Source organism: Bombus bifarius, unplaced genomic scaffold (assembly GCF_011952205.1).
Source record: "Bombus bifarius isolate JDL3187 unplaced genomic scaffold, Bbif_JDL3187 scf7180000009145, whole genome shotgun sequence".
Lineage (NCBI taxonomy): Eukaryota > Metazoa > Arthropoda > Insecta > Hymenoptera > Apidae > Bombus > Bombus bifarius.
Window position 1 is genome coordinate 218,440 of NW_022884930.1, and position 25,767 is coordinate 244,206.

Here is a 25,767-nt window from a genome sequence, read left to right on the forward strand (position 1 = left end):
AACTCTTCGGAGTAATCGCGTTTATCCCGCTTTTTTCCATAATACGCGCAGTTACATAAACCTATATACGTAGTGGAATCGCTTAATTAAAAACGCGACTGCAGCTAATTTTGAAAGATCGTTTCGCGAGAAATACGCGTCGTTTTGATTCTCGCGCGTATAAGCGTTCGGAAATTTCGTGCCGAAGATAATTAGTCGACAACGGCTGGTAATTAGTCGGCCGGTTTCGAACGAATCATCGATAGCCTGTAACAGTAGCCGGGAATGCAAAGAAAAACAGTAGAAAGAAGTTACGAAGCCCAGTTTTATCTCGTATTATGTTTTTGTCGCAATTTTACGCAATATTTTATCGTAGTTCTTCGATGGAGATTCCAATTTTTCTCGAAGCTCGTCGATTTCTTCGCGATATAGGCTTTATCGTTAGTTGAATCGCTACTGCGCGCAATTGTGCTGTATCTAGATCGTGTAATTCCGCTGATATTGCCATTTAAAAGATAACGAAATGAGAAAAAGCAAAAAATGCTGGAGAGATGGAGATAGGGAAAAACGAGGGAAAAGGAAAAAGGGGTTCAAGGTGCAGAAAGGAGAGAAAGCTCGCGGCGCGGCGGTTTCTTCGTCATTGGCTGAGGATGCTTCGTAATTGAGGCCATGCGGTATGCAAGCAAACTATGTTCCTCTAAAGGATTATGATAAAGATAAAATCTGTCTTTACTATATAATATGTGCATTTATATGATTCCAGACTTGCGTATAAACTGCGGGCATAGATTCGGGCTCTATGAAAGTGCTCTGCGAATAACGTGAAAGTGACAAAAAGTAAAACATAAAGTATAAAGTAAATAACAAAATATATATATTATACATATAGGTACACACGGTACCGTTTATGAGAAAGAAACGGCACGGTCTCTCTGATGGACGATCGCGGGTTCAAAACGCGGATTTATCGTGGCGGTTTTGTTACGATCGACGCGTAGGTACTGGCGCCAGATGCTCGGTCGAGCGACGGTGAACGAATACGCTTCGTCGAACGAAAGGACGAAAAAAGCAACATTGAGATTCGAAACAAAAGACAAAGATGTAAAGATTAGAACGAGAAGTAAAAAAATACGTGAACGCGGGGTTCTGCGACACGAGACCGGACGCAAACGCGACGCAAACATACCGACGGACGATATCAACGAAATTACGGAAACGATCCAAAAGTAAGAAAAAAAAAAAAAAAAAAAGAGAACCTAGAGAGAAAGAAAGAAAGAAAAACGCAAATTGCTGGACGTCGTGCGAATTGGTGCTTGTCGAAATTATTCAGAGACAATGATACCAAAAGACAAGACTAAAAAACAAAAATTGGCATTGAAATTAAACAGACGATCGTTCGACGTGCGTGTAAGAAAATACGGATCGAATCTAAAAAAAAAAAAGTACCGAAAAGTAATGTTAATAGAACTAATTAAAAAGACGAAAAAAGAAAAAGAAAAAAAGAAAAAACACGCTCGGCGAAAAGTGCAAAATGTCGAAAAGCAAAGAAGGCTCGTTAGTCGTCGTACTGCGTCGTGGCGCTGGGCGTCGCGGTGATGCAGTGCGGTGGTTGCAGCTGCCTCTGAGCCTGATCGCGGCGCGTGAACTCTTGTCACGTGTAACGTGACACACACAGACCTACTACTGCTACTCTACTACTACTACTAGTACTACTACTACTACTACTACTACTACCATTACTACTACTGCTACTACTACTACTACTACTACTACTACCACTACTATTACTACTACTACTAGTACTACTACTACTACTACTACTACTACTACTACTACTACTACTACTACTACTATTCTATCTCGGAGCTTTCTCAACTAAGAAAGCTTCGCACGACTAAGGAGAGAGACTACCGCACCTCAATGGGTACCTATATGCCTACACACCTACTTTTTTGCGATTTTTTTTTAAGTACATCCTACTGTATTATGTATCTAGTCGTTACACGCGAGAAATACACACACAAGTACACGCACACGTACTTACTACGTGATCCTGTAAAACGTAGAGTATTCGGTAAACGTAAAATCGTAACAGATCTTGATGTCAATCGAAAAATCGAAACGTTAAAACGTCGAACGATAACCCTCGAACGAGTCCGTCCGATTGTCCATCTCGTCTGATAGATTTGCTCGTTTTCCCGTTTTTCAATCGCGAACAACGCTGCTTTCGTGTTCGAGATCGTTCGTGATCGAAGTTGCGTTAAACTTACGCGGAACGTTATCAACATCGGAGAAACAGTGCATGGCAAAACGTGAAGGTACTTGGTTTCGGTAACTTAAAAACGCGTTAAAATTTAGTAGCAGCGGCTCTTTGTGAAATTACGTAGGTTTACCTTTTTAGTATAATATTAGAAATTCATAGATGAAACTAGTTTGCCACGATATATCGCGAAACTGTTATAGCGAAACAGATTTCTCAGAAATCATTCGATAGAGTATCCGTGGAATTGACAAGCGTACAAGTTCCTCGCTATTTTCTATAAATACGTCCATGAATTATTCATGGTAAAAAGCTGTGGCTAAAGTACGATGTGTGCACCGCTGTATTTGTAAAGAGAACGAAACCGATGTAGCTACGAATAATAAGAAATTTCGAGCGAAACATTCACAAACAAAATGATTTTACGTCTAAAACGGAATTACGACTACGATAATACTCGCGTTTCTCTTAAATAACCGAGGGAGACGTTCGTCGGTGTTAAACGACTGCGATAAAATTTTCAAAACTCGACGTTTCGCTAGAAATAAAATCCGTTGGCACGTGTTTGCGAACATCTCGCGAAACTCGATGCGCTCGAGATTATTATTCCACGGATCGGACATTTAAAATCGGTTTATTAATAAACGACGCGAAACAAGCAGAGACAGACTTTTGGCAACGTTGTCGTTCGTACCTTATAAATCGTTAGATCCTAATCGTCCCGAGTACGAAAGAGTAATTTTTATCGCGACGACGAATTCGAGTTTCGTTCGAGAAGAACAAGAAGCGAGCTAATTTACTATTCCATAAAAAGTCCGAGTAATCGATCGACAAATTCGGCGTGTAAAATGTAAAGAGTCGTGGCAAATTCCGCGCTGTGAAAGCTAAACGTCATCTCGCGAAACACGTTGCGCCATGCACTTTTTCCCTCGATCGCGTAAGACGATAGAACGAGTGCACGATAATGGAATTAATCAAGAACGATAGAACGAATCAGATGCACGAAACAATACGAAACGAGAAACGTCGAGTCGGGCACCTGCGTGATCCTCGACTCGAGAGTAACGATTTAAAAGTATACGGATGAAAAGAAAAAAAAAAAGGGAAAAGAAACAAAGAGAAATCCGCGACGTTTTCGAGAGATTTTGATCGAGTTTCCGCGATTCTTTCGATCGATTTCCTCGATATTCTCTCGGCACGTGCATAAGGGCGGAAAGTTGGGCGACAGAAAGGAAATCGAAGGAACCGTTTGTCCGTAGAAACGTGGATAGAAACGCTGGTAGAGACGCGCGTGCAAATTCATTGCGTCAAACGGTTCTTCGATGACGGAGTAGTTCTTTTACTACTCGATGGGAAATCCATCATCGACCGACTGACAAGCTCGCCGATAGAACGTTTCTTTCGCTCGGTGGAAAGCTCGATCGATCGAAATTGGCATTCCACGGAGTAGAAATTAAATTGGATAATTTCACCGAGGAGCCAGAGAGTAACGTCGCGATCTTGTCTCGATACAATCTTAACAGGATCTAACGCTGTTACGATTAATAATTTTGAGAGAATAAACGTCCAAGATCGATAATCTGTTTGCCGTTCTAAGAAATCTCCCTTTCCGGTGAAATTTTATCGAATATTATCGTTAGCTGGATTAAAAATCGATCAAAACGAATCCGTACTTGTATAAAGCTTGTAAAAATAAGATCAAGAGTACTTAGAAATCGTTTTCGACGTTATTCGCTGGCACCTTTCGAACCGGCAACGAACCGTAAGTGCACAGCGCGAAGAATAAACGTAAAACCGATCGATATTACTCGAGATCGTGCGCTGCGAGAGCCGTTAAAACCGCGCGAGATCTAGCGTTAAGCGTAGCGTTAAGTACGCTCGTTGCTACCTTCGTTTCCTCTATTCTAGAATTAATGCGCGTTACGAGTGTCCAGCTTTTGCACGATCGAAACGCGTACGTCTCGCCCACGAAATCACGTCTTTATCGCGTTATCATCGAGTTCAGTGCAACGTTTAACTCGTAAGCGCGCGTTCAATGGCGCAGTCAGACGCTTTCCTCTTTTCGAAATCGTCGTTTAGAGTCGAGCTATCGAAAGAATAGTCGTACGCGCGATCGGCAATAAATAATCGTAAACGTATTCACCGGTATCCTTGAGAATGATAAATCGACGACTGCGTAAGACGGCGTAATTAATTATTTCGCGATTAAAGCGAATATCAACGAACGAATATTTTACGTAATTCGTCACGAATATCTTACGTAAACGAGAAAAACTCGATGAGTTATAAATATCTTTCTCGCTTAAAATAAAAAAAGCGAAATAAGGGAAAGAAGGAGAAACGACTCGACGCGCGTGCAAAGGAGAAGCAATTTTTGTCGTCTGTGTGAAAATACGATACAAAGATTGCCCGTTGCAACGTATCCCGCTGTAATTACTCTTTACCATTTACTTACTGTAATTACTTTCGACCATCGAAACAAAAATAATCGTTAATTACGCGTCTGACTACGGCATTCCGCGAGTTTTACGCGTACAGTCGTTCTACGGACCGTAACGCACGGTCGATCGTAATCATCGAACGCTTCGATCCTCTCTGTTCTCCCTACTGATCCGTGATCCTTGTGCGTGGCGTGCACGCGGTGCGCGAGTACGAGAGGAAAATCTCTCACACGCGCGTCGCTCTCTACGCTTCCCTCGTCTACGCGCTCGTATGTATGCGTATACACTTACACACTTTTTTTTTTTCCTAATCCGAACAAAGAACACTCGCGTGTAATCGGTGCGTGAAAAAGGAAAAAAACACGGTCGTGTCGTACGTACCGTAGCCGTAAATGCCCGCGTCAGACACTTCTTTACTCGCCATCTCAAAACTATGATATTAAGTGTCCCTTTTATATCGGACAGCCGTTAACTCGACCGGATACTAACGACTTTGTTTTGCAGATACAAGTGCGAGAAAAATGACATACCGATTACCGTCACGAACGGCTCGACGTTACCGCTCGTGGAAAGACCGAACGACGAGGAAGCGGCCCTTTACAATCCGTTCGAGCACAGGAAGTTGGCCCATCCGACTTCGGATCTGGATACGTTGATACATCTTCTGAAAGGAAGCTTAGGAACGGGAATTCTAGCGATGCCAATGGCCTTCCGTAACGCCGGTCTGTTGTTCGGCCTGATCGCTACCTTCTTCATCGGTGCTGTTTGTACCTACTGCGTTCATATTTTGGTCAAATGCGCTCATAATCTATGCAGGCGGACTCAAACGCCGAGTCTAGGGTTCGCCGAAGTCGCGGAAGCCGCGTTTCTGGTCGGTCCTGAGCCGGTACAGAAATACGCTCGCCTAGCCAAGTAAGCTCTCTTCTTTTCCTCCGTTACGTTCGCGTTATCCGAGTCTTTCGCTTTCTCTGAATCTTTTTCAAATTCGTCCTACTTTGGTCGTTCTAAAAAATCTGTCAACGACTGCCACGATGGCCACGGTGATTGTCAACCCGTTGAACAGTTATAATCGGACCATTAGATCACTGTTATCCGTCGTCTGTCGTAGTTAAGTTTCCGCTGTCCTTTGTCAAATTTCGATAAGCATCGAGTAAACTTTTGTGCCGCTCGGCGGCCGAAAATCAGCATAAGAAGATCAAGGTAAGACTCGAAAGTAACCCGTCTCTGGAATTTTTTCAGGGCGACGATCAATTCGTTCTTAGTGATCGACCTGATAGGCTGCTGCTGCGTGTACATAGTTTTCATTTCAACCAACATCAAGGGGGTGGTCGACTACTACACGGAGACCGACCGCGATGTTCGATTTTATATGGCGGCGTTGTTGCCTTTCTTGATCGCTTTCTCGCTCGTGAGAAACCTGAAATTCCTGGCGCCGTTCTCCATGATCGCCAACATATTGATCGCCACTGGAATGGGGATCACGTTCTACTACATTTTCAGCGACTTGCCCAGCATCAGCGATTTACCCAACTTTTCGAGCTGGTCTCAGTTACCTCTGTTCTTCGGCACGGCCATCTTCGCTCTCGAAGGCATCGGTGTGGTAAGTACGATCGACGAATCCCGATCGAATCCTCGTAAATTTCCTCTTTTTCTCTTTTCTTCTTTTCTCTGTCAATTTCTGTCAATTTCGTCGCTCTCCTCGTTCGTGTATTACGAAAAGTCGACGATATTCTTCGTCACCGTCTATTCACGTCACTTCGTCTATTTTCACGTCACCGATATCTTCTCACGGAATTTACCATCTTACGTAGTTGGCGAGTCCATTTTATAGAGTCGAGCGTATCGTTGGTATTCCGTTCGAAGCACGCTCGGTCGCGAGCATAGCGGTTGAATCGCGTTTAGTATTTCGATCATGCGATAAACGGTTACGAACGTTTGCCGGCTAGACGCCGCGCCGCGTCGGATCGAAAATTCCGACGAACGATCGCGATCGCGATGAAATTCACACTTCGATATTGCGCGCTTCTCCAGCGGCCTTGAAGCTTTGCGATTTCTTTTCCTTTTTTTTTTTTTTTTTTTTTTTTTCGTTTCTTAAGCCGATAGAACGTTCTATAGAACGACGATCGATCCCCGATAAATTTCCATACTTTTTAACGTTGAAACAAAACGTTGTAGCTGCGTACGATTTAACGATAAAGATCGAGGATTAATCTAATCTTGGCTTTAATCTATCGGATTGAACGTTACCGTGGATTAAATCGCAGGATACTCTTCCTCAAGTACCTACTACCAGCGCGATAGATATTGTGTCTAGCTTTCTAGTAGAAATGTCATTGTCATAGTCGTAGGAGTCGAACGGATCGCGTAACCGTAACAGGTAGAGCGTGACATAATCGTCGATGCGATTTAAGGAGGTTCTTCGAGTTCGTTGTTCGAGAGGTTCGCTAAATTCTGCGATCGAAAAGACCGTTTCAAAGTTCTGCGAGACGAATCGTTCTGGACAGAGATAGAAGGGGAAATTTAAGCAAACCTGTAAGCTGGATAAGATAAATCTTTGAATCATGAAAATGGTGTTTTTCACAGGTGATGTCTCTGGAGAACAATATGAAAACCCCGACGCATTTCATCGGTTGCCCAGGTGTGCTCAACACTGGTATGTTCTGCGTGGTATTGTTGTACAGCACCGTCGGTTTCTTCGGCTACTGGCGGTACGGCGAGGACACGAAAGCCTCGATCACTCTGAACCCAGAGCAAAACGAGGTTCTGGCCCAATCGGCCAAGTTAATGATCGCGGTTGCCATCTTTCTCACCTACGGTCTCCAATTCTACGTTCCGATGGAAATTATCTGGAAGAACCTGAAACAATATTTCAGCTCGAGGAAACTCCTCGGCGAATACCTAGTCCGTATCCTGATGGTGATCTTCACGGTGGGCGTGGCGATCGCTATTCCAAACCTAGGTCCGTTTATCTCTTTGGTAGGCGCTGTGTGCCTGTCCACTCTCGGTTTGATGTTCCCTTCTGTGATCGAACTGGTCACCGTATGGGAACAAGAGAACGGTTTGGGGACGTGCTACTGGAGGCTCTGGAAGAACCTAGCTATCATCCTGTTCGGTGTATTGGGTTTCATAACCGGAACCTACGTCAGCATCCAGGAGATCATCGAAGAGGACAAATGAAGCGCCGGGTTCGAAGGAGCTGCGGTGCGACGGAATAATCGCTCAGCGCGTACCACAGATGCCGGCGTGTCGTTGGACACCTTCCGCGCTCTCGTCGAGCGAACTCGTCGTCCGACCAGAGGAACGACGATTACGACCACCGGGAGGGTGGGTGATGCTGCCGCGGCTGGATCATCCAGCGAAAGGTCATGCGAGCGCGCGAGCTCTCGACTCGTAGCTTCGTCTCGCTCCTTTTATACGTTTCACTTCACGCTATTGATAGCACGACGACTGTATCGACGACGAAGACGTTATCCGTTAGATAGGATCCATCGTCGATCCTCGGATCTTTTCTCTCTCTGTTTCTTATTTCTTTGCTGTAATCGTGCGCGTGTATCGTGTCTAGATACTAAGAGGAGTTTGCGTATCGAATTCCTATACGGAAAAATTACTTGTACGTATTTCTTGGATCTCTACTTTTCCGAGCACGAGTTTTTCTTTCCTTTTTTTCTCTTTTGCTTTTCTTATGAAAAAACTCAGTTCCTTTCAAGGAACGCGAAAGAAGCAAATTCCGTCTATCTTGTTCTCGGCTGATTGTAATTTCGAATATACGATCGTTGCGACGACAACGATAATACAGGAAAAATGCAAAGAGCAGAGATACGCAAATTTCTTTCACGCGCAAAGCAACGTTAATCGAGCAAAGAGAATCCTCACCACTGCTTCGCCACTTTCCATGCGACCCGCGTAATCGATGTACAACGCGTACGACATGAGCGCGTGGCTAGATATCATAGAAAATTCGATCGATCTTCAGCGATTTACGTCAGAATCGTCGCTACTGACGTCGGGCTGTACAACGCCGTACGCCAAGTGTACGGTAAGAATCATTAATGCGGTATGTTGACCTTTGCGTAGGCGGTTTGATACGTTCCATTACGCAACGACTCTGCGAATAAATTACATTTTCGTATTATATCTTTCAAATTGTCAAATTCTCAGTTTCAACTTTCGACTTCTTCGATCTTTCGTTTCGTATCCTTCGAGTTTCCGAATTTCGAAATTTTCACGCGTTAAATTGACAAATTTCACAAATTTTCGAAAACTTATTTCACATCGTGCGACATCAATGATTTTTACCGCGCATTCCTATACATTCGAGCGATTAACCGAGCAAAGTCAATAGCACAACGTGGCTCGGAGTACCCGGATCCACGAGATCGTCGATTCCACGACACGCGGGATCCGTGAGAATTATTGAGACGAGTATCATCAAGTACGTGGATAGAGGCGCCCATTTTCCTCTGCCTTTTTCTCTCCTTCTCTCTCTCTCTCTCTCTCTCTCTTTTATTATTTATTCGCGTTGCGTCGATCGTGCGCACGACGAAGCTTTACCATCGACTTGACACAACTGCGGGACGGTTTCTTTTTGTCGTTTTTAGTAGCTTACGCGCGTATTATGTACGAGTATAGATACGTAAATTATACTTAAGCGTCATTTATACCTACGAACAAGGACCGTTCACGTTTTATATTTCTTTTCTTTTTTTCTTTCGCATTGACGTGCGTTCGTTCGTTCAATTTCGCCGTGACAAAAGAGCGATCTGTGAGATAAAGAGGTTTCCGAGGCCGATCATCGATCGAAACTATTTTATAGCTGATAATGAGAAATTATCTTCTTATCGTAGAGCTTGCTAATCACATTCAAAAATCAGAACAGAACACAACGGAACACAACGGAACAAAACGGAACAAAACGGAACAAAACGGAACAGAACAGAACAGAACAGAACAGAATAGAACAGAACAGAACAGAACAGAACAGAACAGAACAGAATAGAACAGAATAAAACGGAACAGTGCAGAACAGAGCAGAACAGACCAAAACAGGGCAGAACAGACCAGAACAGAACAGAACAGAATAGAACAGAATAGAACACAGCGGAATCAGTTACTATCGATCATTAACAATTTTTAATACGCGAAGATAATAAATCATTGAACCGAAATAGAAGGTTGATCGATTTAACACCGCCGGAAATCGCCAATCTGTTCCTAGTGCACATTGCACAAAAAGAGACGAAAGAAAACGTACAAAAAGCGTTTATTAATTAAGAGTAAGAAACGTAATGGCACGTAGGTGTGATAATATCGCGACATGCACGCTTGCTAGTTTGTAAGAAGTTTAGCGAGAGGCGCCGACATTTGCGCGTCGTCGTGCGAGATTAGCACACTAATTGAACTAATCGAAACGCCCATTTCGATCACCAAGGCGAATTCGCAACGAATATGCCGAATAGACGCGTAACATCGATTTGTCGAATCGTGTCAGGGTCTTATAGAATATCTTCGACGATACAAATCTCGTGAAAATCTCAAAGAAGATCGTTCGTTCTATCGTCGAGTCGTCAGAGTTGGACGAATACTTGGCAGGACAATAAAAGTGAACTTTTTTATTAACGACGAATGAAGATGACAATCTTGTCGAAGAGTAGTACAAAGACTAAACAGAACGCGTAACAATCCGTTTCTCACTCTCGTTTCCGTATTCGACTCGAAATTAATTCGTAGAATTTTTTGGATCGTTCGTCGTTTAGATCTGACACCTGAGATTGCACGGTCCGCTCGACGAGCAAAGGATCTCGACGAAATTAAAACCGCCAATTTCGACCTTCGTTTCAGCTTTATATTTTCTCGAAGAGCTATTTTCATTCGAAGAGTAATACGCTTCGCGATACGCGTCGCACAGCGACGGATCGCGAGGGCACGATCGTTCGTCGCTTCGACTATTTTCGATCGCCGTCCGCGCCATTTTTGTCCTTCGTACTTCGAAGGCACGCGATACTGTCTTTTTAGTGCCTTGATTCTTTCGCCTCGCGGAAATCGTAGGATGTAAGGCTGGATTTTGCGCAGAATGTGTAACGAAAGTTGTTGTAGATCGATATCGCTGCGAGCAAATTTCTTTTACTTACAGCGTCAAGCTTGTTAGACCGTGACAACTTTAGCGATGTATTCTGCGCGTTAAACGAGAATCGAAATCTCGTCGTGTTCTGTTTCGATCTTGGAACGATTTAAGTGATTCTTCGACCGCGACAATGTATTTTGTACGAGAAGAAACGACGTAGAAAGACACGGTTCATCGAGAATACAATAACCAATGCACGCTAGTTATTGCCATTTTCGGAAAAATGTTCGTATCTGGTGTACGCGTTTCGTTCAGAACAGGGTAGAAACGAACTGTTCCTCTTGCTTTTTCGAGCCACGGAAAACTGCTGAATTTTGCCAAACTTCGTCCATGTTTCGTCATTTTCTCTACTCTTCCATTCTTTTTCCATCGAGAGTCTTTGTTGTCTTTTTTCTCTTTTTTTCTTTTTTTTTCTGTACACGATAGCACACGAGAATAGTTCGGGGTAGTTGTACCATAATTTTAAAGCCAAGAAAATTCTGTCGTAACGAGGACTCCATAGACTCTAGGTAGGATCGTGATTTATGCAACGTATTTAAGAGACGAAAAATTGCAGACATGTATAGATATACCGTTCCGCCGCTTTTTTTTACCTCGGACTTCCATGATGAATCGCGCGTCTTTGCGGCAATGGTTGCCGCGCGGAGGATGTCGTTTCACGTGCACGCGTGTTTCGTGCATGCCGTCAATTTTTGTCGGTCATTGTACCAAACGATGTTATGAATATTTAATACACAACGATTTGCAAAAGAATGTCAGTGTCACTTTGTATCCAGTATCTTTCGTCCTTCCTTCCGTTCCTCGACCATTCAACTTTTGAATAAAGGAAACGTTCGATTTCTGCCTAAGATTATTTATCTAAATACTCGATTTATATTCGATACGATACGCCATGCGTATCTTGCCTTCCTATTGTATTTATATTGCGTTTCTTCGGTATTATTACACACGCAAACGAATTAAACTATTCTAAAGGTATTTGTACGGTGCTGTTAATCAAATGGAAAGTTTCTCGACAAGAAAATATATTTCGCCGTATTAATTTCATTCCAAGGTGAATTATCCAGTACCAAGGCAAAAAACAGAACTAAGAGTAACGTTATCATTCGTGAAAGTTTCCATGGTGATTGTTGTCGTTATTGTGCAAAACGTACGTACGTTCTTGTTCCGCACACCGCACATTTGCGTCATTACAACGTAGTATCACACCTGTAATACGAAGCATTAAAATTGATAACGTTAATCAGCCTCAGGATGTAAAAATACCGTTCAAATAACATGTAATTCTAGTTAACTCGTATGTCTGGAAAATTCCTTCGGAGCGCAAAACGAGATAATTGAAAAAATCGAATAGAAGATACGAGCAGTTTTCCGCTATTAGCGATTCTTGTTCCGCGTGTTCTATCTTTCGCAATAATTCCTATTATCGTTTTATATAATAATTTAATAACTTTTATACCTTCTTTTAAAGAAAGAGGGAGAGGGGGGGGGGAAGGGAGGAGAGCGAGACTGATCAATTACGAAAGCTATAATAATAAATCAATTCCGCTCTTTACTATCGCTTAAAAATTCACATTCATTTGGATATACATACACCAAGAAACGTCAAGTTTTCTTTTCTTATTCTTCAAAATAAAATTAAAAAAATATTATTATTGCATCGCGTTATTATAGCAAGGCTTTTTAACATACTTGTTCAAAAATATTTATACGTACATAAACTTTATTTAAAGAAAAGGGAACGATATTTATATCTTCAAATTTTTATTCCAAATCCATTTGGAACTAAACCAATAAATGTAGTGTATTTTTATAAAGCGTTAAGTAAAATTTAGAAAGAACCAATGTTTTATATTTTCAAGTAGTTGTCGTATTTTAGTTTCAATTCATACTACTGTTCATTGACAACCGTTTAAAAAGCGGAAACTATCGTTCGAACGCACATAGAAACTCGACTTAAAGATTGTCTTTGAGGCGTGAGGGGAACAAAATGGCTAAAGCGACAACAATAGTCTACGCTATTAAGTGACAGAACGCCATACAACTTGAATATTATCAAATAGAAACATTAATTATTCGTTTGAGACATATTCAGTGCATATCGATAGCTCGGCTTTACACGGTCCAGGGAACGTAACCATGTTAAACGACGTACCAAAGAGATTAACACGAAGCTCTGAAACAACTGAGGTACGTTCAAAACACAGTCCTAGGTATAGATAAACTAACAACTCACTGGTCAAGGTTCGTAAGAAGAAGACAAACAGGCTAATCAGCTTTATTTATTTATTTATTTACAATGCGTCTTTATCACGGTATATGTCAATAATGGAGCATGTGATGTTACTTCCAAGTACCTTCTACTATATGCTTTATGTTTAGTAATATCCAATTTATTTTCAACTTTTTATCTTTTAATATGCCTCAATAACATCTTCATTTACATATTTCTTTATTTATCTCTGGTTTAAATACTTTAATCTAAATATTATAACCGGACATCTCTCTCTGCTAGTAGCCCTCTGTCGGAAATTGCTTCTACCAGCAACCGCGTACTAAACGGAGAGCGGGAAAATACGACCTAATAAAAAATGAAATTCGATCGAAAATGCATTGCAAACTATTTTCAGGCCGATGTTCGCGAAGATGAAGAACAGACGAAAAGATTTCAAGATATTATCGACTTACTTCTTGCAGCAGGCTATTTTCGAGCCAGAATAAAAGGATTATCGAATTTTGATAAAGTACGTATGAAATGAATTCCCTTCGACTGTTGTAAAGAACATACTAAGACCAACAAATATTATCCTAACATTTAGGTAATTGGCGGAATGACGTGGTGTATAGAGTCGTGTAACTTCGATGTAGATATCGATTTATTGTTTCGAGAAAATCTTACTATAGGCCAAAAGATGTAAGTAAACTTATAAAACATTTGAAATATTCAATGTCTTATACATTTTATATTACAGTTCATTGACCGAAAAAATTGTAGCTATGCTACCCAAAATGAACTGTCCATATCGCATAGAACCACATCAAATTCAAGGCTTAGATTGCATTCATATTTTCCCTGTTATTCAGGTAACTGATTCGTTTTCTCGAATTTCAGCTTTTCATTTTTTCAAATTATTTTAATAACCGACAATAAATTTTAGTGGTTGGTTAAACGTTCGATGGAAACTCGAGAAGAAACGGCAGATTTTGTACGATCGTTTGCTTTGAGTCAATTTCACAAAAAGCATTCCTTTGTTCAAGATTCGTCTATAGCAGAAACTGGCAAAGAAAATTTAATAAAAAGTATTCGCTTGATTAAAGTAAGATACGTTATTTTCAAAGTTTCGTTTAGACCGATATTTCTAATCTAAATAGTTAGAGATATAATCTTTTCATAGAAATCGTACGAACCTCGACGTCTTTTTAAGCATAAAGATGATGTTAAAAGAGAAGAATCTACTAAATTTCTTGGTACTGTCCTGGAGTACGAAGCACCTTTGTATTCTATAAAAATTGCTTCTCCGTCCGCTGAAATTGCTTCGTCGGATGTCAAAGAAAATGAAAATAAAGAAGAGATAAAGGAAAAGGTAAACGTTTTGAAATAATGTTCTGTCGAATAAGTGTTTAACGAAGACTGAGTCAAATTGGTTTTCATAGGAAAATACAGATCAATTAACTGGGAACCTAGCCGCTATAGAAGAAAGTTCAGTGAGTAATTGTATCAGTATGATCGGTATGATAGACACTCATTTTTTGTGATTCGTACAGGCTCGTTTAAGCGTAGTAGCCGTAGGTAATATCGTTGGTATCCAAGCCCAAGAGATTGCCAAAGTAACTGAAGAATATGCGGCGATGTCGATTTCCCAACCTGTGGTAAATCTTTTCCAATTTTAAATTTAAACAATACAATATTCATTACAGACTTAAGTAATTAAATCATCTTCCACATATTCAAATAACCACAGGAACCTAGTGGCACAAATTCCTCGGCAGCTTTGACTGCATTAGAGAATCAAAGAGCTGCGCTTCAGAATCGTGTTCGTAAATTAACGAAAGAGAAAGACGCTTTATCCGCTAAGCATTTAGAATTAATCGAAAAACTGAACGAGTCTCGTACAAAGCGGCAAGCTATTGAGCGTTCGTTAAAGAAAGCAGAAGAAATGGATATCAATGAAAACGATAGGCACTTATCTTCTTATTATCCTTTCACGGTTTTATATCTTTATAATCGTTACGTAACTTTTGAATAAAAACGAAATGTTATTTGTTTAGTATCTACAAACGATTGGAAGAACTTCTTTTAGTCCACGATGGTTTGAAAGAGCAAGAACATAATTTCCGAGAACAATGCAAATCCGATTTAAATCTCTTGAAAGGTAAGTTACAAGAAATCGAAAGCGGTACATCGGAAGAGGAGGAAGATCGCTTAAAGGAGTACGAGCAGCAAAAGGAAGCGCTCGCTAAAGTCAGATTGCAGTTAGCTAAAAAGAATAGAGCTATTGCATCCTTAACCAGACAATTGGACGATGTTCCCGGTCGTTCGGAACTTACGCAATATCAAAGACGATTTATGGAACTTTATAATCAAGGTTTGCCAATTTATTTTTATACATTGGCATTCGCTTACTCATCGCGTGCACCAAATATTCTCTCATCGTCGTTAATTTTCAGTTTCGGCAAAACATAAAGAAACAAAACAATATTACACATTGTACAATACTCTGGACGATACAAAAGTTTATTTAAGTAAGGAATTATCACTATTAAATTCGATCCAAGATAATTATAATGAGTAAGTAGTTGGTAAACCTTATATTTACGCATGTTATGCATCGATAACGGTTGTTTGCATTTCTCTTTTTTTTCCACCGTGTTCACCAGAGCAATGGCATCAACGAGCGGTAAAGAGCAATTTCTTAAACAATTCGATGAGATCGTCGCAGGCGTAAAACGCAATAAGGCGAAGGTGAAACATATATTTTCTACAGTAATTTTTACAATTTATTCCGTAAAACTCGCGTTTCAAAAGCTATAAGTATTGCTGCAGCAAATGAATATATCTCTGAAAAAGGGAACTATTCGACTTTAAAAACGGGCTTTGAAACCTAATTCTAAGTTGGCAATAAAATACAAGAAGCTTTGCTATATTCTAATAACACGATCGTGTCTCATGTAGGTGGAGAAACGATGTGCTGACGAAAAAAATAGAAGGGATGCACTTAGCCGGCAACTGGTCACTCTGATAGAACAACAACGTAAATACGTCGCTGCGGTCAGACAACTCACTATTGAATGTCGTAAAAATGAGGCCTTGCTCGCGCAACTGCGGGGTCCGTAGATACAGATTTCATTTCCGCTTATCTAAAAACGTATCGGATCCTCGTATTTTTGCCTCACGATTTTTTATTTCGTTATTAATATGATGCTGAAATTGTGTCGAAGGAATGGATACGTCATCCGAACAGTACAATAGTTAAGGCTCAACATTGAGAGCAAGACTGCGAGGAACAAGCGAGGTAGCGGTGGCTTCTATTTATATTCACGCTATGTACATACCATTAATACATATCAAATTCCTGTTATTTTAGATACATATTCGAAAGGGTAGTCCGGTGTTAGAGAGGCTTTTAAATGAAACCATTCCTTCGCACCGTGTAATATTAATCTTATGAGAAAGAATATATATGAACTCACTAGAATGTGGTTTTCCGTTCACCTCCCGCGTGTTATTCTTATACATATATCAATCTTTATTGAGACAGTAGCCAATGATGTATCTGATATATCGATAAATTTGCCTCAAAAAATGTATTTGCGCGATTATGAAGCTGGAGTCGTAATTAAACGAAAAAATTCGTAGCATTGTAGATACCACAGTCATATGTAGTCGTACAATTTAAAATAGTAAAATGTCAAAGTCACATGACGTACGTGTACAGCAAACAGTATAGATGATTACGATATATGATATATACGCACCTTGGAACAATAATTTTAGTCCAATAAAAGATAGCTACTTACTGTTTTCTTTTTCACGCTTGGCAAGTCGGTGTTTTCCTCGTTACGCCGCCAGAGGCCTCTTCGTTCGTTGCTTTATATTGGCTATCGCCATTGTTCCTTTCACAGTGCTTATATGTTCACGTGTTTTCTTGGTCTGTCCGAAGATCTATCGTAGCCATTATCGGTGTACGGTGATCAGTGACCAGTGATCTTTTTCTTAACGTCTTTTTTAGAATGTATCGTATATCCAGCGTAATGATCTGGAATAGACATGTAATATGACAATCGCGTCGGGTGCAAAAACTATCCATTTAAACTCCTGTTCCTTCTAAATTGAAGAAACATGTGCTATCTACGTGGTGGCTATTAATGTGATTTATGTGAAAGAAATATTGCGTGTGACATGGCAAAAGACGAAGGAGACGATCTCTTGCCAGACAAGGATGCGGCCAAAGGATTTTATGCGAAGTACGAGCCCAAAGAAATCCTTGGAAGGTTCGTCACATGATATCTCGATGTGGAAAAAGAAACATAACTTACTATTTTTATGTATCATATTTAGGAAATACGCGCGTAGCATAATAGATACGTTTCCGTTATTCGATTCTAATGTATCGCGATAAATAAATCGAGGAATTCACAATTTCTGAATAATCTAACAAACTAATCTGTACAATTATATAATTTCTCGGAATTAAATTACATTCAATTTGACTGATAGTTCCTCGTACATATATATATTAACAAAGCAACGAAACTTGTAAACTTACGAAATGCTAATTCAACATACAGCACAGGTTACAATATTGACGAAACGTTGTACAAGAATAAGACGTTCCTTCCTGTCAAACATTAGTCATCGTTGTATTATTTAAAAAATCTGTGAAACGTTTCGTTACATAGATCATAGGAGAATTTACATTACTTTAGTATCATAAAACCACTGGTATTAAATAAGAATGCATCTATATATTATAATTATTATTCGAAAGCTATTTATATTCTATTAGCAATAACTTGAGTACAAAAATTTCACTGCACACAAATAAACATGAGAGAATATTACAGTGATACATGTATGTTTCATCATTTCTCAGTAGTCTTATTCTTGTTACTCTTATTAATAAAACAGGTTTCAACTAAAACTAATTGGTCCCATATTGATTTAAGTACGAATTAAATAATGCGTTAATATTTACAGAGGAATATCTTCCACTGTGAGAAGATGTATAGAAAAAGAAACTGGCACGGAGTATGCAGCTAAAATCATAGATATTAGTAATGAAACTAATGAAGATGGTCATACCATGAAGGATGCTACGTTACAAGAAGTTCAAATTCTTCGTAGAGTAGCTGGTCATCCATATATTAGTAAGTTTACAATATTTCCTGTGAGATAAAATTAATTTTTATGATACACTTTTCTTATAAAAAATTTGTTTTTTTAGTTGAATTACACGATGTCTTCGAATCTAGCACATTCATATTCTTAATTTTCGAAATTTGTAAGAATGGTGAGCTATTTGACTACCTCACGTCTGTTGTTACTCTGTCAGAAAAAAAGACCCGCTATATTATGAGACAAGTTTTTGAAGGTGTTCAACATGTACATAATCAAGGAATAGTGCATAGAGATTTAAAGCCAGAAAATATATTACTTGATGATAATTTAAATGTAAAGATAACTGATTTTGGGTTTGCTAGAGTATTAAAAGCTGGAGACAAATTATATGGTACGTATATTTAAAATTATTTTATTAGATAAAATATGTATAATTATTAAAATACAAATTATTGAAATATATTATTAAAATTTGTATAATTCATAGAAATATATTACTAACATCTTTTTCAGATCTTTGTGGCACTCCTGGATATTTAGCACCAGAAGTGCTGAAGTGCAACATGTTTGAAAATGCGGAAGGCTATGGACATGAAGTTGATATGTAAGTTGATGAAACATAATGAGGGAATATAATTATGATCATACCAATCGTCTTAATAAAGGATAAAATCGTTACTAATGTTTGCCTGTTTTCAGATGGGCCTGTGGAGTGATTATGTTCACTTTATTAGTTGGTTGTCCCCCTTTCTGGCATAGGAAACAAATGGTCATGCTTAGAAATATTATGGAAGGAAAATATTCATTTACATCTCCAGAATGGGCGGACATAACAGGTACCTATTGTGTACATAATAATTTTTACAAGAAATAACAGTTTGTGTTTGGAAACAGTGGAAAAATATTGTTTCTTGTGGCGTGCAGAGTAAACTTGTGCTTAATTAACGTAATGCGTGTGTTTGTATGCATCATTTTCAGAGACTTTTAATTCAATTTCGTCTGTTGTAAAAGATGGATACTATCGATCATACATTGGAAGTTATAAGATACATATACACAGTTTTATGAAATTGTTCTTTGACGTATGTAATATATTTTTTTATGTTGCTTCGTTTATAATTGGAGCGATAATTATCGTATTATGATAAGCAAATACACAATAGGTTCTTTTAAAAGTTAAAGCTGGTACAATATACAATAGTCAGAGTATTGAAAAATTTGCAAACCTGTGCAAGACACAGTGTTACGACCCGTGACTCTCTATACAAATCAGACTCCATAACTCGAGCAAGGTGACTAAGCAAATGTCTAAACATCCTTATTGCTGACCCTCGACAGTCTTAAGGACCCATCATAAATCTTAACATTTTCATAGTTAAGGTCCTTCAGACCACAAGATTATCTTTCAAGTTGAAGTATTTCTTAGATTTGCCTATTAGATTGCCCATTCCGAGAGAACACAGGAAAGCGGTTCTTCCCATGTACTATGCCACCCAGGGGCGACCTTCGATCGGAGGCGGCCAGCTCCGACCCTTACTCACCAGCCTTTTCCTCCTCCAATTAGCAGCAATGACCGTTGTCCTCACTTTCCTAACGAAAACTGCCATCAACGAATCCGATGGTTCCGTGCACTAGGCACACCCATCAATAGTTTTCCTCCGCTACAGCCTTATCACTGAACTTCACTGGTTTTTTATCCTTAGATCAGTCAACATCCTGACTGGTTTGTTCTTTGATTAATTATCATCTTAACTTGTTATTTACACTTCGCTGACAACACATCCACGTGCATCACGCGTAAAGTAGTAAATCTACAAAGTTGTTGAAATAAAGTGTATGTTTTAATCTGTTAATACAGTGTTATCATCGTTTTAACTACCTCTATTATCTTAACCGAAATAGAGGATCGACTAATTCGTGGCGTCGATTATCGTATCGTAACGAGAATTTACGACTCTCGTAGGCGTGATCTACCGTGACCGCGACCGCGTCTCTCCGCGAACGATCGAACACACAGACATACAATTTTATCTCTCTGTCATTGAATTGTAACAACAACAAGCATAAATTATAATCCATGATAATATCATCTTGAGTAATCGTCAAAGGTGTATCACCTCGATGAGCTGGTTCATACAAGGAAAATATATTGAAGACAATAGTTGTTATTGTCAAATCTTTGAACATGATAAACATTATTTTTCTAAATGAAGAAGATAATGAAGGTGCTGTTATATGTACGTTTCTTAACACGTTGAATGCCATGGGCGGGGGGTTACACGGTAACCAGCACTCAACTTGGCCGTGACGCCGTGGGAGTCACCGATGATATCGAATGTCAATAGTTATACATTTTTTATTATTACCATCGTTACTACAATGGTGTAACGAAATTAATGCAGTATAACACATATAAAAATAATTTTATTTATACATGAAATATGGATCTATTATGTCTTATTATGTCTATTATAGGGGTCACCGGTGACCTCAGCGAGGTAAATTCATTAATGATGATTATACACCGTAACATATCTCTTGTAAGTAATATTTCAACATTATATGTATCGCATAATAAAAGGTTCATCGTGGCGCCACGGCCAAACCTTGTAAAACTGGCGTGGCATTCAACGTGTTAATGTATCGATATAATTTCTGATTTTACAACATAATCCTCAATATTTATAAATTTTGTATAGTAATTAAATTTCTATTCTGTTTTCAGAAGCTCCGAAAGATCTGATCAGAAAATTATTAGTTGTTGACCCGAAGAAAAGAATTAGCATCAAAGAAGCTTTGGAACATTCATTTTTCCATACAATGGTAAGTATTTTAGTATAATACATACGTGATCGTGATATATAAATATTTAAGCAAAGAAAGTAGAATATGTACGAAATATTTATTATTCCACGCACTTAAAATATTTGTATTATACTTCTATTTTTGTTTTTATTCGTTTGCTTTATATGTTCAACTGCCTATATCCATAGTGACATGCTTTTATAAAATATCAAACATTGTTACGCAAATTTCTGTTTATATTAGAAAATTTAATAACTTACATATGTATATGATTAATCTGAAAGTAATTTCTTAAAATAAAAGAAGACAGTCTTACTACTCTGATAAACGGAAAATTATTGGAATTACAGCTATGGGATCAAGACATCGCTCCTTTAAAACGTTCACTATCGACTAATTCGCGGCGTCTGAGTAGGATATCTCAGTTAGCTTTGGTAAATTATTTTTTATTTTTATTTTGTTTGTCACTAAATGTGGGTTTTTTATCGTAATCTTTATGTAATATGTTTATAAATAACAAATAACATTTTAACTTTTATTAATGTTTCAACTTAATCAAAATGAATAATGATATCTATATGTATTATATTTTATTTTTGTTTTTGTTCACGACATATATTATTTCACTAAAATATTTTTATATACTTAGGGAGCAACGCATATAAATTTGTCTCCATCGGTTATAATAATACATAATTGATAGATTATAATATTTCAGAAAAAGCACAGCATGCATGTAAAGTGAGTCAATATTGAAACATAATTGAAATAATATATATGCATTAATTACAATGTTTGCGTGTTATATCGAAAAATTACTATAAAAATGCAATGTTTGAAGCTTTATCTACATATAATATGACTCCTATTTTATTCTGTTTCTCTTTCTGCTAGTTTTCAAAGAACTTGCCATCTTCTCGAAGATTAAGATGGCATTCATTTGCTGTTCACTATTATAACAGCTGTTTACTATGCCATTACTTTATTATGCATATCCTAATATTACCTTTCTACTGAATGCAGCGTATATGTATGTAACATACATGTTTTAACATTGCATTAACATATTAACATTATTGTGTTTAATAACACTTTTGTAATCGAAATATGTAACTATACATAGACTGTAAACATTTTCAAAGTTTTTATCTTTTCTTACGTTTTATACAGGAATTAAAGGCAAAATCATTTAATGCAAGGAAAAAGTTCCAGTTAGCAATTATTTGTGTTCGCGCGGTCGTTCGGATTAAGCGTCTCCATAGTACGCCTGAACCTCTTTCGACTCACGTAGCGTGCACAGACCCTTACAGGATCAAAATTTTGCGGAAGGTATTTTTCCTATTTGCTTAGCATGTCTTACTCATCGGCTTGTTATCCCATAGATTGATGAAATAATATTCACGTAATTTTTGTTATAGGTTATCGATGGTTGTGCCTTCAGAGTTTACGGTCATTGGGTAAAGAAAGGAGAGGGGCAAAATCGAGCTGCGCTTTTTGAAAATACGCCAAAGACAGAACTTAAACATCTCTATGTTAGTAATTTGAGCAGATAACTAATGATTAACGAAGCATTATCTAGTTAAAATTGTTATTTCTTATGTTAGTCAACATTTACAGTATCTAAAGAAAATATTCAGTAAGAAAAAATGAAAAAAAAAAATACATAACTTACATAAAAGTTTTTCTTAATTTTGGCTGTAATACAAGTAATTATTTAGACGATCTTTATGATAACTATAAAGTATTTGTTTACTTTTATTATTGAATGTGCAGTATCATAAGGTAAATCATATAATGTTTTAATTATTCTAAATGTTCCAAAGAAGCAATTGGATTATTTAGTTTTTAAATTCCTTCTGTGAAAAAGAGTTTTAAATGTTATTTGTTTCTAAGGCCTATCATATTAAGCCTAATTTATTATTTTTAAAATATAGTAACATACAGTAAATATGAATTATATGCAACGTTGAAAGAAAAGCTAAAGATTGTGAACAATTTGCTTAGTGAAATGACGTTGTAAATTATTAGTATCACACCCTTAGAACTATGTTTCGTCTAGAAGAAGTATTACACAGAAAACAGTTTGTGCAACTATGTTTTGAATGTTCCGCTTTAAATCTGTAATAATTTTCTTCACAGTATTTTTCGCTGTTTTCATAGTACGATATAACATAAAATAACTTATATCGAAATATCGAATAAGTTCAAATAAATTCTTATATGTGCTAGAGAAGGAAATAGGATTTAAAGATGATCATTAAATATAAATGACGGTGCTGATACGTACAAACGTAACAACACGACATATTCTGTTCCATGACGCCTATTTTTTATAGCTCGTACGTTTTTGTTAAGTGTATTCAACAATTGTGTAAGTAACACACATATGATTTATTACAAATCAGCAATTCACACAAAATTAAATTTGTACTAACTTCGAAGTATATGCATGTTCTTTATATTTAAATATTTAATATGTAATTTCAATAGCAAACAAAGGTTGAACGTCATTTAGAATACTTATAATTAACGCACGGGAATTGAAGTCGTATAAAAATTAGTCAAGAATATACGTATAATGAATGGAGGATTTAGAAAAATCGATAGGAAAAGAAAATCTAGAATTATAAATTTCTTCATGTTCGTAGAAATAAAACGTGTTCCATGATAATATTATTTACCGAGATCTGTATGTAGATTGTAGTATATAATATTTTGTGCAAATTCTAGTCATACTTTGCATTGCTGAATTTGTTTTAGATTATAAATTGCAGGAAGAAAAAATATATGTGAAATCAATTTTTCATGGAAAATAAAATTACCAACTTCTTAATAACGAAGCAAATTACAGTGAATTGAATTTTATATATCATTTAGAAGGTTACAAGTAATAATTAAATGTATGTAAATATTTAAAATTATATATTACATATATTTTGTGCAAAATGTATACAAAGTAAAATATTTTTAATAATATCTAATACCTTATATTTTCATTCCTCTCTGTTAGAAAACAATTGCGACTATACGTATTTTATATAAATTTAGTAAATTTCATATTTTAGGTCAAGTGCATGTATAAATGTATTTTTATAATACTTACAAATATTTTATTTATGATATACAGTCATGGGATTACAAGGCTTTCGATTGACTCTCTTACAGATAAGCCAAGCCATGATCGTATACTAAACACATTATCATTTATGCTAGCTTAAAACTAACTTGAGCTAATTTTATTTACGATATATATATATATCATATATATATATACATACATATATATATATATATCATATATATACATACATACATACATATATATATATATATATATATATATATATATATAGTGATAATAATTTACAAAACAACGATGAACATTAATCTTTATATTTATTTTTAATCCATATTTCTCTTAAATATAGATGCTAAACATCTCTCTGGTTTACTTTTATTAATAACATTTCTGTTTCAATAAAGACGTATGTAGCTTAAAAACGTTTTATATAGTTATACACCATTAAAAGTATGTATACCACATTTCAGGACATCAAGTTGTTATGATTATCTTTTAAATGAACGTACACTTTTAAATTGATGAAACGTAATTATTTAAACATAAGTAAAATTTTATTAGTTGAAATAATATTTAGTAGAATAGTAGAATGATCTTTTGATTGCGTGACAAAGATTTGACAGACTATTAAAAAAGATATCTCGTGTAAATCGAAAGAAAGGAAAAGGAAAGGTAGGAAATTAGGTAAGAAAAAGTGACGGGACGTGGTTTTGGCGCGCGCGCAAAAGTAAACAATGAACTGTATGGTTCTATATGGTAGAAGTGGCAACAGCGTAGAGGTCCGATCCATGTGACAGAGAAGGAACGTGACAAAAGGTGGCAGAGGGTGACGCCGCCGAGATCGGAGTGAGTGTTTGCCCGGGCGAGCCGGGTGTCGGGTGTGCTGTGTACGATTGTCGCGATATTCGTCCGTTCTGGCGTCCACCGGAAGGTAAGCGTGTTCGTAAAAGATATCGTCTGGTTCCGAGACCTCGGTTCGATAGATTTTTCGCAATGGTACCGAAGAAAACGTGAGAAAATCAGGAAAAAAGTGCACCAACTAACGAGCAATATACAGCAGCTCGACACTTCTCTTACACGCCCAGCGGAGTGCTGCGTCACATGGGCCGCGCTCATTGGTCGATACAGCCAGGTGACGTCATGAACCGCGCTTTGATTGGTCTATACCTCGGGCCCCAGACACGTGAATCGTGGCCAAGCAAGCATGGCTGTTGATGCGCAGTGGTTAGCACTTGTAAAATGTTTCTGCCACGCGCTAGATCGATCAGGTTATAACCGTCGTGTATCGTAAAACGTCGCGAGATCGTCCGCTGTTCAAAAATTGACAAGTGCCTTGTGATTTTCCTCATGTGTCGCGTATTTGACAGGAGAAATATCGTTGAAATTCTCGCAAGAAATTGATTTCTACCGTGAAAGTGGGTTCCAGCGTGTTTCCATTGTGACCGAAATATATTGGTAGCGTACCTGTAAGTTCCTGATTATTTTCCAGCGGTTTCTGGCGTTACCACGCCCGTTTAAAACCCTCCGCGGAACATTATCTCGTCAGAACTATCGCCTATTTAATTAACATGTGTATAGGTGGTTGCGTGGCGTGTTTTCCGTGCCATAATAGACCTAGCCAATCGCACGGTACTTCAACTCATGACGTCACGTTATAGCAAGCTCCTATTGGCCAACGGTGCGTGCGTCGCCCGTCTAACGTGTGTGTCGCTTTGTCAGTTTAAGGAGCTCGTTCGGTCTACG

General features: G+C 37.9%; 4 protein-coding genes across 10 annotated transcripts in view; all 4 read left to right on the plus strand.

The window, feature by feature from the left end:
• Positions 1-9,574, plus strand: part of LOC117213916 (proton-coupled amino acid transporter-like protein pathetic) — a 32,771-nt gene extending 23,197 nt beyond the window's left edge. For 2 of the 3 annotated variants that reach the window (XM_033459625.1, XM_033459622.1), the window contains exons 3-5: positions 5,185-5,592; positions 5,920-6,280; positions 7,264-9,574. In XM_033459625.1, the coding sequence (XP_033315516.1) occupies positions 5,185-5,592; positions 5,920-6,280; positions 7,264-7,857 (1,363 nt within the window). In that variant the 3' untranslated portion in view covers positions 7,858-9,574. The remainder of the gene's footprint in view (positions 1-5,184; positions 5,593-5,919; positions 6,281-7,263) is intronic. The other variant, XM_033459623.1, reaches the window with a different exon arrangement.
• A 3,176-nt stretch (positions 9,575-12,750) lies between these two features.
• LOC117213924 (coiled-coil domain-containing protein 93) lies at positions 12,751-16,136 on the plus strand. The gene is made up of 13 exons (XM_033459649.1): positions 12,751-12,991; positions 13,432-13,545; positions 13,621-13,715; positions 13,774-13,885; positions 13,960-14,118; positions 14,197-14,385; positions 14,456-14,506; positions 14,567-14,671; positions 14,764-14,981; positions 15,071-15,387; positions 15,470-15,590; positions 15,680-15,764; positions 15,975-16,136. The coding sequence occupies exons 1-13, from the start codon at positions 12,941-12,943 to the stop codon at positions 16,134-16,136; spliced, it is 1,779 nt and encodes a 592-aa protein (XP_033315540.1). The 5' UTR covers positions 12,751-12,940.
• LOC117213926 (phosphorylase b kinase gamma catalytic chain, skeletal muscle/heart isoform) lies at positions 15,990-23,716 on the plus strand. Of its 3 annotated transcripts, XM_033459651.1 has the most exons (10): positions 16,135-16,314; positions 16,387-17,293; positions 18,000-18,169; positions 18,247-18,531; positions 18,654-18,744; positions 18,840-18,976; positions 20,866-20,963; positions 21,296-21,379; positions 22,116-22,274; positions 22,364-23,716. In XM_033459651.1, the coding sequence occupies exons 2-10, from the start codon at positions 17,202-17,204 to the stop codon at positions 22,496-22,498; spliced, it is 1,251 nt and encodes a 416-aa protein (XP_033315542.1). In that variant the 5' UTR covers positions 16,135-16,314; positions 16,387-17,201; the 3' UTR covers positions 22,499-23,716. The 3 variants fall into 3 exon arrangements, with proteins under 3 accessions (XP_033315545.1, XP_033315542.1, XP_033315543.1); XM_033459654.1 differs by lacking the exons at positions 16,135-16,314; positions 16,387-17,293 and adding an exon at positions 15,990-16,128; XM_033459652.1 differs by lacking the exon at positions 21,296-21,379.
• A 1,052-nt stretch (positions 23,717-24,768) lies between these two features.
• Positions 24,769-25,767, plus strand: part of LOC117213917 (max-binding protein MNT-like) — a 31,552-nt gene continuing 30,553 nt past the window's right edge. Inside the window, exon 1 of one of the 3 annotated variants that reach the window (XM_033459627.1) lies at positions 24,769-25,490. The gene's annotated coding sequence lies outside the window, so the exon portion shown is untranslated. The remainder of the gene's footprint in view (positions 25,491-25,767) is intronic. The other 2 variants (XM_033459629.1, XM_033459628.1) reach the window with 2 other exon arrangements.

Bases quoted from the DNA above. Each gene is read 5' to 3' on its own strand.
- LOC117213924 (XM_033459649.1), top strand. From the start codon at position 12,941: ATGTTAAACGACGTACCAAAGAGATTAACACGAAGCTCTGAAACAACT. The intron at 12,992-13,431 runs GTACGTTCAAAA...AACTATTTTCAG, and splicing joins GAAGCTCTGAAACAACTGAG to GCCGATGTTCGCGAAGATGA. The intron at 14,386-14,455 runs GTAAACGTTTTG...TGGTTTTCATAG, and splicing joins AAGAAGAGATAAAGGAAAAG to GAAAATACAGATCAATTAAC.
- LOC117213926 (XM_033459651.1), top strand. From the start codon at position 17,202: ATGGCAAAAGACGAAGGAGACGATCTCTTGCCAGACAAGGATGCGGCC. The intron at 18,532-18,653 runs GTACGTATATTT...CATCTTTTTCAG, and splicing joins AGCTGGAGACAAATTATATG to ATCTTTGTGGCACTCCTGGA. The intron at 20,964-21,295 runs GTAAGTATTTTA...TTGGAATTACAG, and splicing joins ATTCATTTTTCCATACAATG to CTATGGGATCAAGACATCGC.